The sequence below is a fragment of the Natrix helvetica genome (assembly GCF_964273705.1).
Source record: "Natrix helvetica genome assembly, chromosome: 4".
Taxonomy (NCBI): Eukaryota; Metazoa; Chordata; class Lepidosauria; order Squamata; family Natricidae; genus Natrix; species Natrix helvetica.
In genome coordinates, this window is record NC_138550.1 from 61,081,547 (window position 1) to 61,096,705 (window position 15,159).

The 15,159-nt window shown below is 41.3% G+C and overlaps 1 protein-coding gene across 2 annotated transcripts in view; it reads right to left on the bottom strand.

The window, feature by feature from the left end:
• Positions 1 to 15,159, bottom strand: part of USP9X (ubiquitin specific peptidase 9 X-linked) — a 162,805-nt gene that overhangs the window by 100,283 nt on the left and 47,363 nt on the right. For both annotated transcript variants that reach the window (XM_081951522.1, XM_081951521.1), the window contains exons 4-10: positions 12,337 to 12,482; positions 11,723 to 11,802; positions 11,179 to 11,291; positions 9,481 to 9,699; positions 8,724 to 8,839; positions 1,218 to 1,469; positions 988 to 1,126 (exon numbers count right to left, since the gene is read on the bottom strand). In XM_081951522.1, coding sequence (XP_081807648.1) covers positions 988 to 1,126; positions 1,218 to 1,469; positions 8,724 to 8,839; positions 9,481 to 9,699; positions 11,179 to 11,291; positions 11,723 to 11,802; positions 12,337 to 12,482 — 1,065 coding nt within the window. The remainder of the gene's footprint in view (positions 1 to 987; positions 1,127 to 1,217; positions 1,470 to 8,723; positions 8,840 to 9,480; positions 9,700 to 11,178; positions 11,292 to 11,722; positions 11,803 to 12,336; positions 12,483 to 15,159) is intronic.

Consider the following 15,159-nt stretch of genomic DNA (forward strand, 5'->3'; position numbering starts at 1 on the left):
GTGTGGTTGGTCAGCCAGTTACGAATCCATCTGGTGGTGATTCTGTCTAACCCACAATTTTCTACTTTATCTATTAGTAGGTTATGGTCTACTTTATCAAATGCCTTACTGAAGTCCAAGTAAATTATATCGACAGCATTCCTCTGGTCCACTAGTTTTGTCACTTTGTCGAAGAATGCAGTAAGATTAGTCTGGCATGATCTGTTTTTAACAAAGCTATGTTGGCTTTTGGTTATTACTTTGCTTGCTTCTAGGTATTCGCTGATTCATTGCTTGACTATCTTTTCCAGAATCTTCCCTGGTATTGAGGTCAGGCTGATCGGTCTGTAGTTTCCTGGATCTAATTTTTTCCCTTTTTTGAAGATGGGAACTATATCAGCTCTTTTCCAGTCCTCTGGCAGTTCCGCGCTGCTCCAGGATCTTTGAAAGATATAGTTCAGTGGTTCTGAGATCTCGTCTGCCAGTTCCTTCAGAACCCTGGGTTGTAATCCATCCGGTCCTAGTGATTTGAACTCGTCTAGGGTAGACAAGTGCTCACTTACTGTTTTCTTTCCTATTTCAACTTGTGTTTCTAATCTGTTTTTTGTGGTGCTGTTTTTGTTATGTAAGCATGCAGCAAGATATAATGTGAATTAGATTAGCTCTATCCTTCTTGATATTCTGGAAGCCGGTTGAGATCTGGTTATGTTGCCAAGTCTGGGGGTCTAGGGAACTGGAAACATGTTTAGATGGCTCTATTATTGAAGTGTATGCATTCTCTTTCTCTCTACTTGGATTTCTACATATTTTAATTTTAATTTTTTAATGCTGACTTTTATATTTTAAAATGTTTGCTTTTATATATGCAATTTCTTTTTTTAATTATTGTACACTACCCAGAGTCACTTCTCATGAAATAGGTAGCTATATAAATTTGATAAATAAAATAAACAAATTGATGCATATTGTTTAAACAGCTTCCCACTAAATTAAAGAAAATAAGCTTACTGCCATTCTTTCTGCTGTAAGCCATTCCTCCTCTTCAGGATTGCCATGTCGATGGGTGTAATATGAGACACTAGATATCACTTTGTTAACTTCATTTAGTGCATTCATTTTTCCATTGAAAGATGAAATTTGTAATAACCTACAAAGAAATGTTAAAATAACATTGTAAGGGGAGCAGGACAAAACAACTCAACTCCTAAAAAGCATTAGCACAATTGAAGAACTCTTACCTAAGTATCATTTTTAATCTAAATATTTCTAAGTTTTTAACTGTTTCCTCTTGTCCTGGAACTCTTGAGGCTAAGTTCTTCAGAGATTTTATGATCATTGACAAAGCATCATTTTTGGCTTCATTCTTAGCTTCTTTCTTCAGTTCATCATCAGTTAAGTTCTCTAAAAACTGTGGGACCATTTCTATAATTGGAAGGAAGTATTTCTTCACTGTATGCAGTGTTAAAAACTCATAGCATTGTCCAAATGGTCTGAAAGAAAGATATCAATGTAAAGGAAAAGCTAGTTTGAAGTAGTAAGTTAAACAGCCATATTTATAATTCATTTCACAAAAATTAAACAAAGCAGAATTTACTATGATTGAAAAATAAACTATTTAAGCACTCTTAATGGACTGGCTTGCTGTGTATGAAATATGAACTGAATTTACAGCTTCAGGGTAAAAGTGTATCAGGGCTGTATGAATAAGGAGCCTAAAAGGGAAATGAAAAAGAAAATGTCAATGCCACTAAATTTTTAAGAATGCAAAATGAAGAACAAAGAAATGGAGAAGGAAAGCCAGGAGTGGACAAATCACAAACCCACCAATATTTCAGAAAAGAATTGAGTGTATTTTTACAAGACAGTACTATTATACAGCATAGGTGAGATGGTAAGATTTTCATCTTTTCAGTTCTGCTAAAGAATGTTCAGGACATTAGACCATAAATTATAAATATATAATCCCATATACATTCATCACTGTGATGGGATGCTTACTAGGGAAGAATGAAACTGAAGCCTCCATCCCATCACAGTGATGAGTTTAATAAATCTATTGTCACTCTGATGTTCACTTTTGGGGAGGGGAAAAATAGAACTTTCAGCAATGATTTTGATAATATATAATTAAGAAAATGTCAGTAACAAAAATTATTTTCTCTAAGCAAGATAAATATTTCCTATCAAAAGTATTCTATTATACTTTTAAGCTTAAGTTAAGTGAATATTTAATTAGTGTTTATTTTTTGTGTAATAAAACTAATTTTTAAATATATTTTGAGAATTAATGTAAAAATTAAACTCTATACTACAGAAAGGTGTAAAAACCTTTCGATTATTGTAGCATGGTGTACATGGGGCTACCTTTGAAGTGTATTCAGAAGCTAAAACTGGTCCAGAACACAGCAGTGCAGAAAGTTTTGGAAGCCCATAGGGTGGCACATATAACACCACAGTTATTCACTGGCTACCGATCTGCTTCCCGGTGCAATTCAAGTTTATTACCTTTAAAGCCCTTTATGGTATTGGTCCAGGGTATCTGTGGAACAGTCTTTCCCCAATGGGATTGGCCTGCCCCACTTGTGCAAGCAGAAGGGGCCTACTGCAGATTCCATCTTTTTGGCTGGTGGGATCCAGGAGAAGAATCTTTTCTGCCACAGTGCCTGAACTTTGGAACATCTTGCCACAGAAGGCAAGATCCCCCACTTTTAGTGTTCAGGAAATGCCTTAAAACCTGGCTATGCTGGCTGGCATGGAGTCCCAAAGAAGTTGTTAGCTAGAGATAGTTGGTACATTAACAGAAGGCATCCCATCTCTCTCCTCCAAACCCTTGTTCTTTAATCCATGTTTATATTTATGTTTAATATTTCATTAATAAACAATATACAGAAAGTCATCTGAATCATGAGATGGGCAGCAAATAAATTTGATAAATATAAATATTTATATATGCAGTAATGTCAATAGATCAATATAGGCAACATTTTGAAAGGGAAAAAGTCCTCCATGTTTGAAGCTCAGAACTCTTACCACAATGCTTTTGACTGATCTTACATCTTTCAAGACAAATATGTAAAGTTCTTCATGCCTTACAGGACTGCACCAAAGCAGGAAATGCTAATTGTAATATAAATGCAACAAACTCTCCTAAACCAACTCAGAAGGCACAATCCAAATGTTTTGCTAAAAATCAACCTGCTGGATTTATAAAACCTCACAAAGCCGTTTTTCACTGGGCTGTTTAAACACGACTACCTGAGTGGCATTTTTTAAAACTAAGGAAAGTGTAAAACCTACAATTAAATTTGCTCTCTGTTTTAATGCTGTGAAGTAGAATGGGCATTGGTTCTTACCCGAGACACCCATTCTCAAGGTGGTGGAGATAACATCCAGGAATGGGTTAACTCCATCAGTATCCAATCGGACTGAGTCTACAGTTGTGACATTATAGCTCCTCTGCTAGCTCCTCCCAGCTTTTGACAAGGGAATACTGTAGACTGACATGACAAATACAAAAAACCAAAACCTTGTTGCTCTCTTACTCTCCTTATCCTAACTATCGCTACCTCTCAGAAACTTGGAACCAGACAAAAGGAAAAAAAAGAGGTGGGGCTGGATGCTATCTCCACTGCCCCGAGAACAGGCGTCTCAGGTAAGAACCAACGCCCATTCTCCATAGTTGGTGGAGATAGCATCCAGGAATGGGCATACCAAAGTGTGTTCTGTCCTCAAGGGAGGGTTGAAGCCCCCTGTGCTGAATGGGCCAAAGCCCCCTGTGCTGAATGCATCTGTTGTAAAACCCTCCTACCAAAAGCTGCATCTGCTGAAGCAGTATCTGCCTAGCCTATAATGGCAGACAAATGGAGAAGGAGAAGTACATGTAGCTGCCCTGCAAATTTCCTCAACAGAAGCTTGTGTGGTCCAAGCTGCCGTGGTGGCTGCGCTCCTGGTGGAGTGGGCCGTGATGTGCTGCGGAGGAGGTAATGACTGAGATTCGTATGCTTTGGAGATGCAAGCTCTGAGCCATTGCCTGATAGAGATGGATGATGCCTTTGTGCCCATGGAGGTCAGTTGGAATGATATGAACAATGCTTCTGTATGGCGGAACGCAGAGGTCCTCTTTATGTAAATATGCAGAGCTTGACATACATTTAGGATGCGCCACTTATGTTCCAGTCTATGTCCCGGAGTGGGGCAAAAATTGGGGAGGACAAGTTCTTGGGACCTGTGAAATCTGGAATTGACCTTTGGAATGAAAGCCGTGTCGAGGTGCAGTACCACTCTGTCGGAATAGAAAATACAGAGGTCTTGTCGGACGGATAAGGCCACCAACTCCAATATCCGCCAAGCTGATGTTATGGCCACCAGAAAAACCACCTTGAGTGAAAGGAAGCGCAGTGAAGTCATATGCAAAGGTTTGAATGGAGGAGCTATGAGAGTGTCCAGAACCTTGGCCAAAGGAGCCAAGACCTTGCCCTGCACGGTGTCTATTATTGTTCCCAAGTGTAGGAATGAGATGGCTTTTCTCCAGATTGATGAAAAATCAGTGGTCTCGAAGTACCAGGATCATGTCCTTGAGATATAACTTGGCCTGTGCTACGGAACTGGATTAGAGAAATGTATCATCCAGATAGCACTGGATCCTTATGGGCCTTGCGCAGAGATGAGCTGCTACTGCTGCCAGAACCTTTGTGAAAACCCTGGGGGCTGAGGAGAGGCCGAAGGGGAGAGCCCTGTACTGGAAATGGTTGCCTGCATATGAAAACCTGAGGACCTGCCTTGTGGGCAGGATGGATGGGTATATGAAGATAAGCCTCAGTGAGGTCTATGTAGGTGAGCAGATCGCCCTTGCGGATCCCTTCCAAAAATCGTTTGGAGTGCATTTTGAATCTCCGATATTTGATGTGACGGTTGAGAGATTTTAGGTAGAGAATCTCTCTCCAACCCCCTGAAGGCTTTGGGACTAGAAATAGAAGGGAATGAAACCCCTGCCCTACCTGATCCATGGGCACTGGTTGGACGGTCAAATCTTCAGCAGGTACAGGACCGCTTAGTCCATGAGAAGACGCTTTTGAGGATCTCGGGATATTGGGCATTGAATGAAGAGTTTTTGAGGGAAGGTAGGGGTGGGGAGGAATTCCAGGGACAAACCGAACCGAATTGTGTCCCTCACCCAAGAGTCTGTTTGGTGTCTCCCACCAGTCAGCGAAGGCCGAGAGATGTCCCCCTATGGGGAGGCTGTCCAAACAGTCATTTCTGACATATGAGTGGTCGGTTGGCTCCTCCTCTGAATGATTGTCTAGGGGGAAATGATGACCTCCCCTACCAGTTCTATCTTGGGGCTGCTGACCCTGCCTGGGAAAGGATGGATGTTGAGGACAGGTGGCGTTAATCCCCACCCCCACCCCGACCCTTGAAAGGGTGAATGCCTATAGTAAGGAGAAAACCTATCTTCGGACCTACGAAACTTGGATGGAAGGATCTTGTGTTTGTCCCGGGATTCTATAAGGATAGGGTCCAACAGAGCTCCGAAAAGGCGTTCCCCTGAGAAGCAGAGGTCAGTTTCCATTTGGATCTGGCATTCGCCTGCCATTTTTTAAACCAGAGGAGTCTCCTCATGGTGATAGAGGAGGCCATGAACCTAGATGCAAAGTGAACTGCGTTCAGGGATGCGTTAGCTTAAATTCAATAGCCGCTTTTATCTTGGTAAGATCCTGATGTGACCTAGAATCTGCTGGAGAGTGTCTCCTGCAGTTGTTTTAGCCACAACAGGGTGGATCTAGTAAAGAAAGAGGCTGACGTAGATGCCCAGACAGCCTAGTCTGAAGCCTGGTGTCCCTTGACCAGCGTTTGCTCAAAACGCTTCTCCTCTGTTCTCAAAGCCTCCTCTGGAGATCCCGGGCCTACAGTGGGAGAAGAAAGGGCGGCAACTGGGGGTCTACCGAAGGGACCTCCAGGACTTTCGCTAACTCGGGTCCAACATTGTATAAATGCTTATCCTGGGAATTCGGGAGAGGCTCAGACCCCAGGGAGGCCCACTGTCTTGGGACGTCTAAAAATAACCTGGGGGAAGGAATGACTTCCTTCTCTATTGCCGGTTCCAAAGAAAGGGGATCCATGGTCTCTTTATGTGAGGTGGAATCCCGAGAACCCTGACTCAACCCCAGCCTAGTCACCTTTTTGGCCTTAAAAAGGAGGGAACGGAAGACAGCAGGCTTAAACAAGCCTAAAAAAGCCGGCCTGATCAGGTGCCAGATCTTCGTCCTCCGAGAGGTCTGAGTCTCTAGTAATCTCCTCCTCCTCCCCCAACACTGAGGTCTGGGAAGTTGCTCCTGACTGAGCTGGAGCCAGCAGGAACACAGGAGCCCGGCATCCCCGCGACTCCCTGGGATTGACTGATTTGGATTTATCAGATGCAATGGGGATGAACGATGTTGAATCCTGCTGTGATGCGCTGCCTGATGGCCTCTGAAATTATTGCTGACAAGTCAGGAGCCCCTAAAGGGGAGGCCTGGAATCCTTGTGCTGCTGGCACTGTAGAGGCTAAAGGAACTTCTGAGGCAAGGCTTGCACCACCTGTGGACTGATCCCCACGCACCGGAATATCCAAGGCAGTTACTTCTGGCCTTGGGTCATGAGATAGACCCGGTGAGGACAGTTCCCCCTCACTAAGTCCGCAGGCCCTGGGCTATCAAGGGCAATGGAGCCTGCCTGAAAGGGGTGGGGACTTGTCCTGCCTTCGGGCTGTGGATCTGAATCCCCTCTGGAAGCTTGTTGCTGAGCCTTTTGAAATTCCCTTTTGAGGGCCCAGAATAGGCAGCTCTCTGCCCTCTGCATCGTCTTAGAGACCTTAGCCGATAGCTCTTTGGCCTTGGAACCCTTAGCCGCCCTTTTTCACGAGGGTCTAATGCTTGAGGGACCTGCAACGAGGCTGTCCAGTGACAAGGGGGCCTCTGCCAACCCTGGCTCATTGCTGTTAATGGCAGCCATAAGCACTGCGGAATTTGGTCTTTTCAAGGCTTAAGCCAGGAGATGTTAATCGCTCACCAATGGTCCAAAGAAACACGATTGAAAATGGCCACTGGGAGTTGTCCCGTGAAAAGAAAATGGCCGCCGTGCTCTTGAGGATTCATATAAGCCAAGGTCGATGCCTGGTTGAATGATAGTTGCGAAGATCCGGGCGAATGGTGGCAGCGACGACAGAGGCCACTGGGTTTCTACCTGCAGGCTTGTCCGATGGTGTTTAGCCCGCCCCTCCTCCCGCACACTTCGAGTGAATTTGTGGCGCAGCCACTCAGCCTTGTGGCTTGATGTCCGGCATCCCATGATGTGGGGAAGGCCCCGATTGCTATTTTAAAAAGTAAACCTCTTTCCCTGTGCCACAAGATGTTAAAAGGGAGCAGTTAAGAGAAAAAGTCTGTTTAAACACTAAGCCTATCCTAATTCTAGCCTAATCTGTAAGAGAGCAGAGAAAAAACATGTCCAAGAACTGATGAAGTCTAAAGCTGGGAGGAGCTAGCAGAAAAGCTATGATGTCACAACTATAGACTCAGTCTGATTGGATACTGATGGAGTTAACCCATTCCCGGATTTTATCTCCACTAACTATGGAGAATTGTTTACTGCACATTTCTACTTGCTTGAGTAAAATGAAAAGAAATATCAAAGTCTTCTACAAACTAATGTAAATGTTTCCCTTCTCGAATCATGTCTGATTCTAGAGTGTGGTGCCCATCTCAGTTTCTTAGTTGAAGGAGTCAGTTTTATCCAAAGACATTTTTGTCGTCATATGGCCAACTATATGGGAAGATGCATGAAATGTGTTACCTTTCCACTGAAGTGGTACCTATTTATCTACTCACATTTGCATGCTTTCGAACTGCTAGGTGGGCAGGAGCTGGGGCAAATAACGGGAGCTCACCCCATCAAGCAGTGCCCAGGTCTCGAATTCGGGCTGTCAGTTTTCCAGCTGACAAGCTCAATGTCTTTAACCACCAAGCCATCGCACCCCAGACACTAATGTAGTTTGTACATTAAGGAAGAGTTAAATTACTAAAGTTCCTAGATAGCAAGAGTTAGAATAGAGATTAAAAAAATACGAAATTGATTAATTTTGCCAAACAAACTAAACACAGCACATTTAGTTCAGAATGACAAAATAAGGTTATTTTAATTTTGCAGTGCAATACATTTACCTTTTTGTTTTAAGTAGTAGCAATTGCAACACAAACTTTTTCATATACTATCAAAGACTTAAAAGATTTTGAAATTTTGAATGTAATATTAGGGCTGACAAATAAGATTCGAAGTATTTTGGGGGTGCAGTTTCTAATAGTTTAGAAAACTGAATTGTAGCCTCAATGACATTGTATTTTTTTAAAAAAAAAATCTTTAATTGGAACAAACTGATATGAACTATCTCTAAATTACCTCTTTCACAAAACTATTTTTGACAACAAATGGGAATAGATAGAAAAACCAGGTATTCTGATTTGTTAGGAGAAGAAATGTTTTCTACAGGGTCAAATCCACTATTGGATATTAAACCACCCTCTGTTTACTTATTAATACAATGTATTCTCATGTTCTTATATTTCAGAACTATGCAATCTTCTTTGCATTTTGAGAAGTGTAGAAAAATGCATATAATAGTATATCATACAATATACAGAAAGATATATGAATTAAAATGAGTTACTTTTGTTCAGATGATAAATTCCAAACACTTCCTTACAAGAACTTACTTGATGAGAGCTGCTATAATCTGAACATTCAGTGCTGATCCACTCATAAAACGATCATGTAGGATTTGAAATCCATTTAAGGTGCCAAACTTGTTGATGAGATCTACTAGCCAACCCTGCAAAAAAGTTTTCTCCTTTACAAGTAATCTCTACCACCAAAACACATATTTACATCACAGACGTTGCTCAACATATTTGATTGAAATTAGATGCCAGTATCTTTAAATTATTCTTTTACCTTTACCTAGTACTATCCTTTAAACTTTATTGAAATTTGAAAAATTATATAACACAAAATTCAATCTTTAATTATGTCATTTTAAAGGCAGAATAAGTATTTTATTTTTATTTTATTTTTGTCAGAAACAAAGGCAGGATTATATTTAAAAATTATTTATTTTATGTTCCATAATCTAATTTAGCTAAAATAAATTTATTAAATTGCTTCGAGAATAACAACTAATTCAAGCATTCAAGTGCTTTGTCCACAACCACTGTTATTCAATTTAATACTCTGAAAAAGTACTATTTGCAGTACAAAAAGAATCTGAATTATCAAAATTGTCAATGATATCATTACTTAAATATTAGACTGAAATCATATTCTAAAAACCCTCTGCATTGGCTTCTGTTGAAATAAATGCACAAATTCTAATTTTTCTGACTCAAATAACAAACCAATTTCTGTAGTTTTCTCTTATCTCCGGAAATTACTTTTCAGAGATTTCATCTATAGTTCCAATTTCAATCAACATACCTTTGGTGACCTTGGGTCTGGAGGACGAGCATAAAGTTCATCTTCAGCTAGCTGAGCTCCAGCAGGAACAGTTTCTGAGGGACGTGTACCATTATAAAGATGGAATTTGCAATGAGGATTTAAGGCCATTGCAAGAAGTTCAAGAAGAGGAAACCAATCTTGGGCCAGCTTTGCCACACAAAGTTCCACTAGGCGATGGGTGTTGTTAATGATACATCTCTATTTAAAAGAAAATGATTTTAGATATTCTGCCTTGCATTCAAATTCTGCCACTAATCTTATTACGGTAATAAACACACTGCTACACTGCAGTGTGTCTTAGGTTTAAACTAACAATTTCCCAACTGTAGACCAAGGGTCCCTGAGGAACTGCAAAATTTTTACAAGGGGTCTGTGACACGCACCAAACATGGCAAATAAAACAAAACACAGTCACACTGCTTATTCACAACCATTAACCAAAAATATTCCATTGCCTAGGTAGAAAACTGAAAAGAATAAAACCAGTGGATCAAGGGCAACCCTTTTTTTCCAATGACACTTCTCTCCCATCCAGCACAGACAGTACATGCATGATTTTTCTCATGAATGGCACTGTTCCTGCATGTCATGGTCAGCTCTAACTCAGAGGAGCCTGCTAAGTGAATTTCAGCCTGTGGAAGCTTTGAATATTCAATGACATGAGACTGGTTCACTCAGCAATCACCTGGACTAGCTGTGCCCCCTCCCATAGGATGAGGAACCAGAAAGACCATCCAGACCCAGAATTCACTTTCTGCAATAGAGGAAACTTGACTTCTCTTATTGAGAAAAACTGCAATGGTACTCAGAACTCTGTGACCTGAGCTGATGTCTGTGGAAATCTGCTCCTTGGGACCCCAACTAGCTGATTACCTACCTATGATACTGAGAGTCTTACATTATGCCCAATGATGCTTCTGTATCCTGCTTTGGACTTTGATTACTGAAAACTTTACCGGCAAACTGCTCAAAACTGACTGTGAAAGCAAAATTCCCTGTCTGCCACTGCCTGCATTTGAACCATTTAAAGAAGACTTCCCCAACCTTTCCAGCTTTGCGGCCCAGTGGCAGGTTATGATTCCATGTGAGCAGCAGGAAAGCGTGCACGTACAGCTTCACTTCTGTGAGCACTCTCCTGCTGCTCATGCGTGTGGGGATGTACACTCTCGCCCACCACTTCCATAGCATGGTTCTGAACGGCTCAAGGGCTAGTAGTGGGCACAGCCTGGGGGTTGGGACCCCTGATTTAAAGCAAAGTCTGCAACCAAATTCATTTATGTATATACGTGCATCTATTCTGGGTCAGGATCCTGCATTGAGCCTACCTGCTATCATGTAAGTTTCTTATAAATGTCCTCACTTTGCCCTAGCTGTTCTTTATGAGCTCCTACTGTTCTCCCTATCTTTCACACAGCTACCCAATGACTCTCTGTGCATGTTACATCCCATATTTCTCTTCTGTATATTTTCACACCCCACAATGTCAACCCCTGATGACATGTATACAATTACTATGATGAGGAAGACTGCAAAAGTTTAATATTAAAAGTATTACCCTATTCAAAAAAATTGGGAATTATTGAGTTTAGAAAGCCAGGGAACTTGGGAAATTAAATCTCCTTTTTTTAAGCACACCGGATTTGTTTATTAACATATGAGTAGCTGACTCCAACTTACATGAATTTCAAATTTCCAGCCACTCACTGCCTCATCTGTAAGTATTTTTGTGAAAGAAATTGTTAACCCATCTCGGAAAAATCGTTGACATGCCTCACTTTTAACATCAAGACCTATGTAAAAAACAATAAAATTATTTCTATGGAACTTCAATCCTCAAAACACCAATGACAACAGAGCATTCAAAATCTTTTTCAAGATTTAAAGCCCTTTGTAGCCTTAAATATATATTGTACTTTATCCAAATTCAATAAAAGTGCTAGTTTCTTTAGTAAATCTAAAAAATTTAACACCACAGGATTTTTAACGTGAAAAATACAAAAACCTGTAAGACAAAATAATCAGAACACTAATAGCTGGGGATGGAAGGTAGACTTATAAAAACTAAATGTTTTTGAGGGGTTACAAAAGAAACAGGAATACAAAGGCACTAAGGTAATGTCTGTTTAAGACTATTCCCAATTCATATAGGTAAACCATTTAAAAATGTAGCCAGGAATATTAATTATATCCATTTTTCTTAATGTTTTATTTTTCAGCTTACCCTTTTTACTAAGCTCAATAGCAGCTTCTAGAAGAACTTCTAACTCTCCCTTGGGCAACACAGGAACAACCCATCGAGGTCTAGGAAAACGTAAGAATATAATTCATTTTACATTACATCTAGTTTTTCCCCACTCATGTATCCCAAATACATGGGTCATAAACACGTAGAAAAAATCTGCCATAATTTGATACTGTACTTTGTAAACAAGTCAAGTTTTACATGCATTCTTTATTTAGAAACTGAGTTCTGTTCCAACGAGCAGGTTTGTTAAGTGAATATGTGACTGAGAGAAAATAGATGCTGTGAAGATCACTGGGTTTCTGTCATTTCATATAAATCAAGTTATCATACAACTACACTAGCATTCCTCTTATTCCAGCATGCATTGTTGCCATGAATATAAAATTTAGTCATAAATGTACACATTGGTTGGACAGTATTTTTTTAAACTTTTTGTCATATTTCAAATAATCAATAACCAACGTAGTTGGTAAACAAGAAGTGGATGTATTTGTTTAAAAGCTACTGAAATAAATCCAAAATGCCAACAGAAGTTAACTGCATCACTGTTAGAACTTTTAAACATAAAAAAAAACATTTTTTAAAAAAACCTGTTGATCATGTCATCCAATTTTGCCAAGTCAGTGTGTGGAAATGCAGGCTCTTCATCTTCAAGTTGTGGTGGGGCATCACCTTGACCCTGTTCATCAGGGGGAGTAGCTGGGGAATTCTCATTTGAAGAATCAGGTGAAGAAGTCTGAAATGGAAACTATGGATTTCTATGAACTATTCAATTTTTATCATTTTTGTTTATAGATTCATATGAGCATTTAAACATGACTAAACATTGAGATTCTGGATAGGCTAGAAAGGTTGATGACTGTTTTCTGCTTATTTAGGTTTTTAAATTCAAGATTGCATTAAAACTTAACAATGTGGTAATATTTCCAACTGTGGTCAATGGCAGAGCTGCTTGTTCTTCCTATAACCACATGAATACATTTACCATTCTCATTCCACTGCAACAAGTACAGTGTTTATTTTCACTTCAATTATTCCAAGTTTGTGTTTTATAACTTCTGACTACTATAATGGTATCTAGAGATATCAATTTTCTCATTTTGACAGGATATAGTAGAACCTCTGGTCATGATCATAATTTGTTCCATAACTTTGATCACAACCCGATTTGGTTGTGACCCGAACCTAATTTTGGAAATTTGGCACTTACAACAACAACAACAAAAAAATGGCGCCGAAGGAAAAATAATAGGCCAAGAAAAAAAAAAAGTGAATTTTTTGGTTGGAACCTGATTCGGTCGGGGTCAGAAGTGTTCATGACCAGAGGTTCTACTGTACTAAATTTTTTATTTAAAACATTATTTCCTTCCATAATCAATGAAATTTTAATATGATCCCTTTTTCTAATATTGATTGCTGAAAAGTGTGATCATTTTAGGGTCTCTGTATTGTCTAACAAATAAAATAACACTCATGCTATTTACACAAAAGAAATATTTGATAAAGCTTATGTTCAGAGTCTCATGTATCTAAATACTTTGCATGTCAAGCAAGCCTTCAGGTGAGCAAAAAATTATACCATCTACAACTGTTTCTCTCTTAAGCCCTGCTGATTGCCTGACTGTTTCTTGTATGATTTGTACTATCTTTCTTAGTTCAATTGTTTCTCTGTTAGTATATAGAAGCACACATATTGTCAGGAATGGTAGCAAGGTGATAAACAAGGTGACCTAGCAGCCCATGGACGCAGATTGAAAAGAAACATGCAAGGCTTCAGAATGATGAAAGGAGCTGGTACGTTTGAGGTACCTCTTAAGTGTCTTGCGAACGTTGAGAGAGTGCCAATGACACTCTCAGGTGGCTTGGGCACGGGCAAAAGTCTGGAACAGCTATTTCCTGGGTTCAATGAAAATACAAGTTGACCTTTGGCAGGAAGGACTGGTCAAGACGAAGCACGACCCTGTCTTGGATGGATGATGCACAAGTCATCCCAGACTGACAGGGCTGCTAACTCCAAGATCCTGCGGGCCGAATCTTAAGAGTCAAGTGTCGCAAGGAAGAATTGTGGAGAGGCTCAAAGGGCACGTTGGTAAGCGCTCTGAGAACTGTGGAGAGATCCCATGAGGTGTAGCAGTGACCAACTTGAGGGCTTAAATTGGAAGCCCCACGTAAGAAACTATGCACCTCAGGGTGTCTGCTGAGCGTCTGGTGCGTGCCGGATGAAAGCACAGTGGAAAACGCAGCTATCTGGTGCTCCAATGTATTAGGAGCTAGACCTTTATCAAGGCCCTCTTGGAGGAACTCCAAGGTCTGTGGGAGCAAAGCTGCCATAGGCTGAATTTGATGTTCAACACACCAGCGAGCAAAGGTGGCTCAGGTGGCATCATAGATGCTGGTGGTAGAAGGACGTCTGGAGGCTTGAATGGTTTTGATGACCCTGCTGGAGAACCTGGCCCTTTTCAAGAAGTCCCTCTCAAGTGCCAGATGGTTAGTTTGAGCTACTGGGGCTCCAGATGGCGAACCTGAGAGAGAGAGAGACTCCTGGGGAATTCTCCAGGGGCGTGCGATGGAAAGGTAGGTCAGGTCAGCGAACCAAGTCTGTCTGGGCCAGTAGGGCGCCACCAGGAGAACCTCCGCCCGTTCCTCCAGTATCTTCTTGATCACTCTTGAAATGAGTGCCAAAGGCATAAAGCAGCCCCGGAGGCCAGGAACAACGGAGTGTCGACTCCTTCCATCCAGACACTGAAACCTGGTGAAAAAGTGAGGTAGATGGGCATTCTCCGGAGTGGCATATAGATTGATAAGGGGACGGCTGAACCTCTGCGACAGCTGATGAAAGAGTCGTGGGTGTAGACGCTACCTCGAATGATCCAGGGTGGTCATGCTCAGCCAATCCGCTTGAACATTGTTCCTCACACATGGATTCCAGATGTCTTTCCGCCCATCAACTGATCGCCTCTGCCTCTAACATGAGAGATCTGGACCTGGTACCCCCTTGGCGGTTTATGTGCGCCTTCGTTGCTATGTTTTTGGTGGCCGTGGATGTCCTTTTGAAAACTTCAAAGCGCAAGTCTTACCGCCCGCAGCTCCAACCAGTTGACGTTGTGAGTTCTTGAGCTGACCACTTGTGCAACTTTGTTGTAAAGGTGGGCATCCGTCGTGATGGTCAGCCGAGCAGGCTCCTTGAAGAAGGTCCCCTTTGTCAGAACCAGGGACTGCCACCACCTGAGGGAGTGAACGACCTTGGGAGGAAGTCGCACCATGACTGGAGAGTTTCTGGCATAGGCCTTCTGCATCGGGAGCAGAAACCACTGCAGTTCTCCTGTGTGCAGCCTCGCCCAAGGAACTAGTGATAGACACAATATCATTTTTCCCAGTAATTGCAACAGTGTCAACACCTGTGCGCTGGGGGA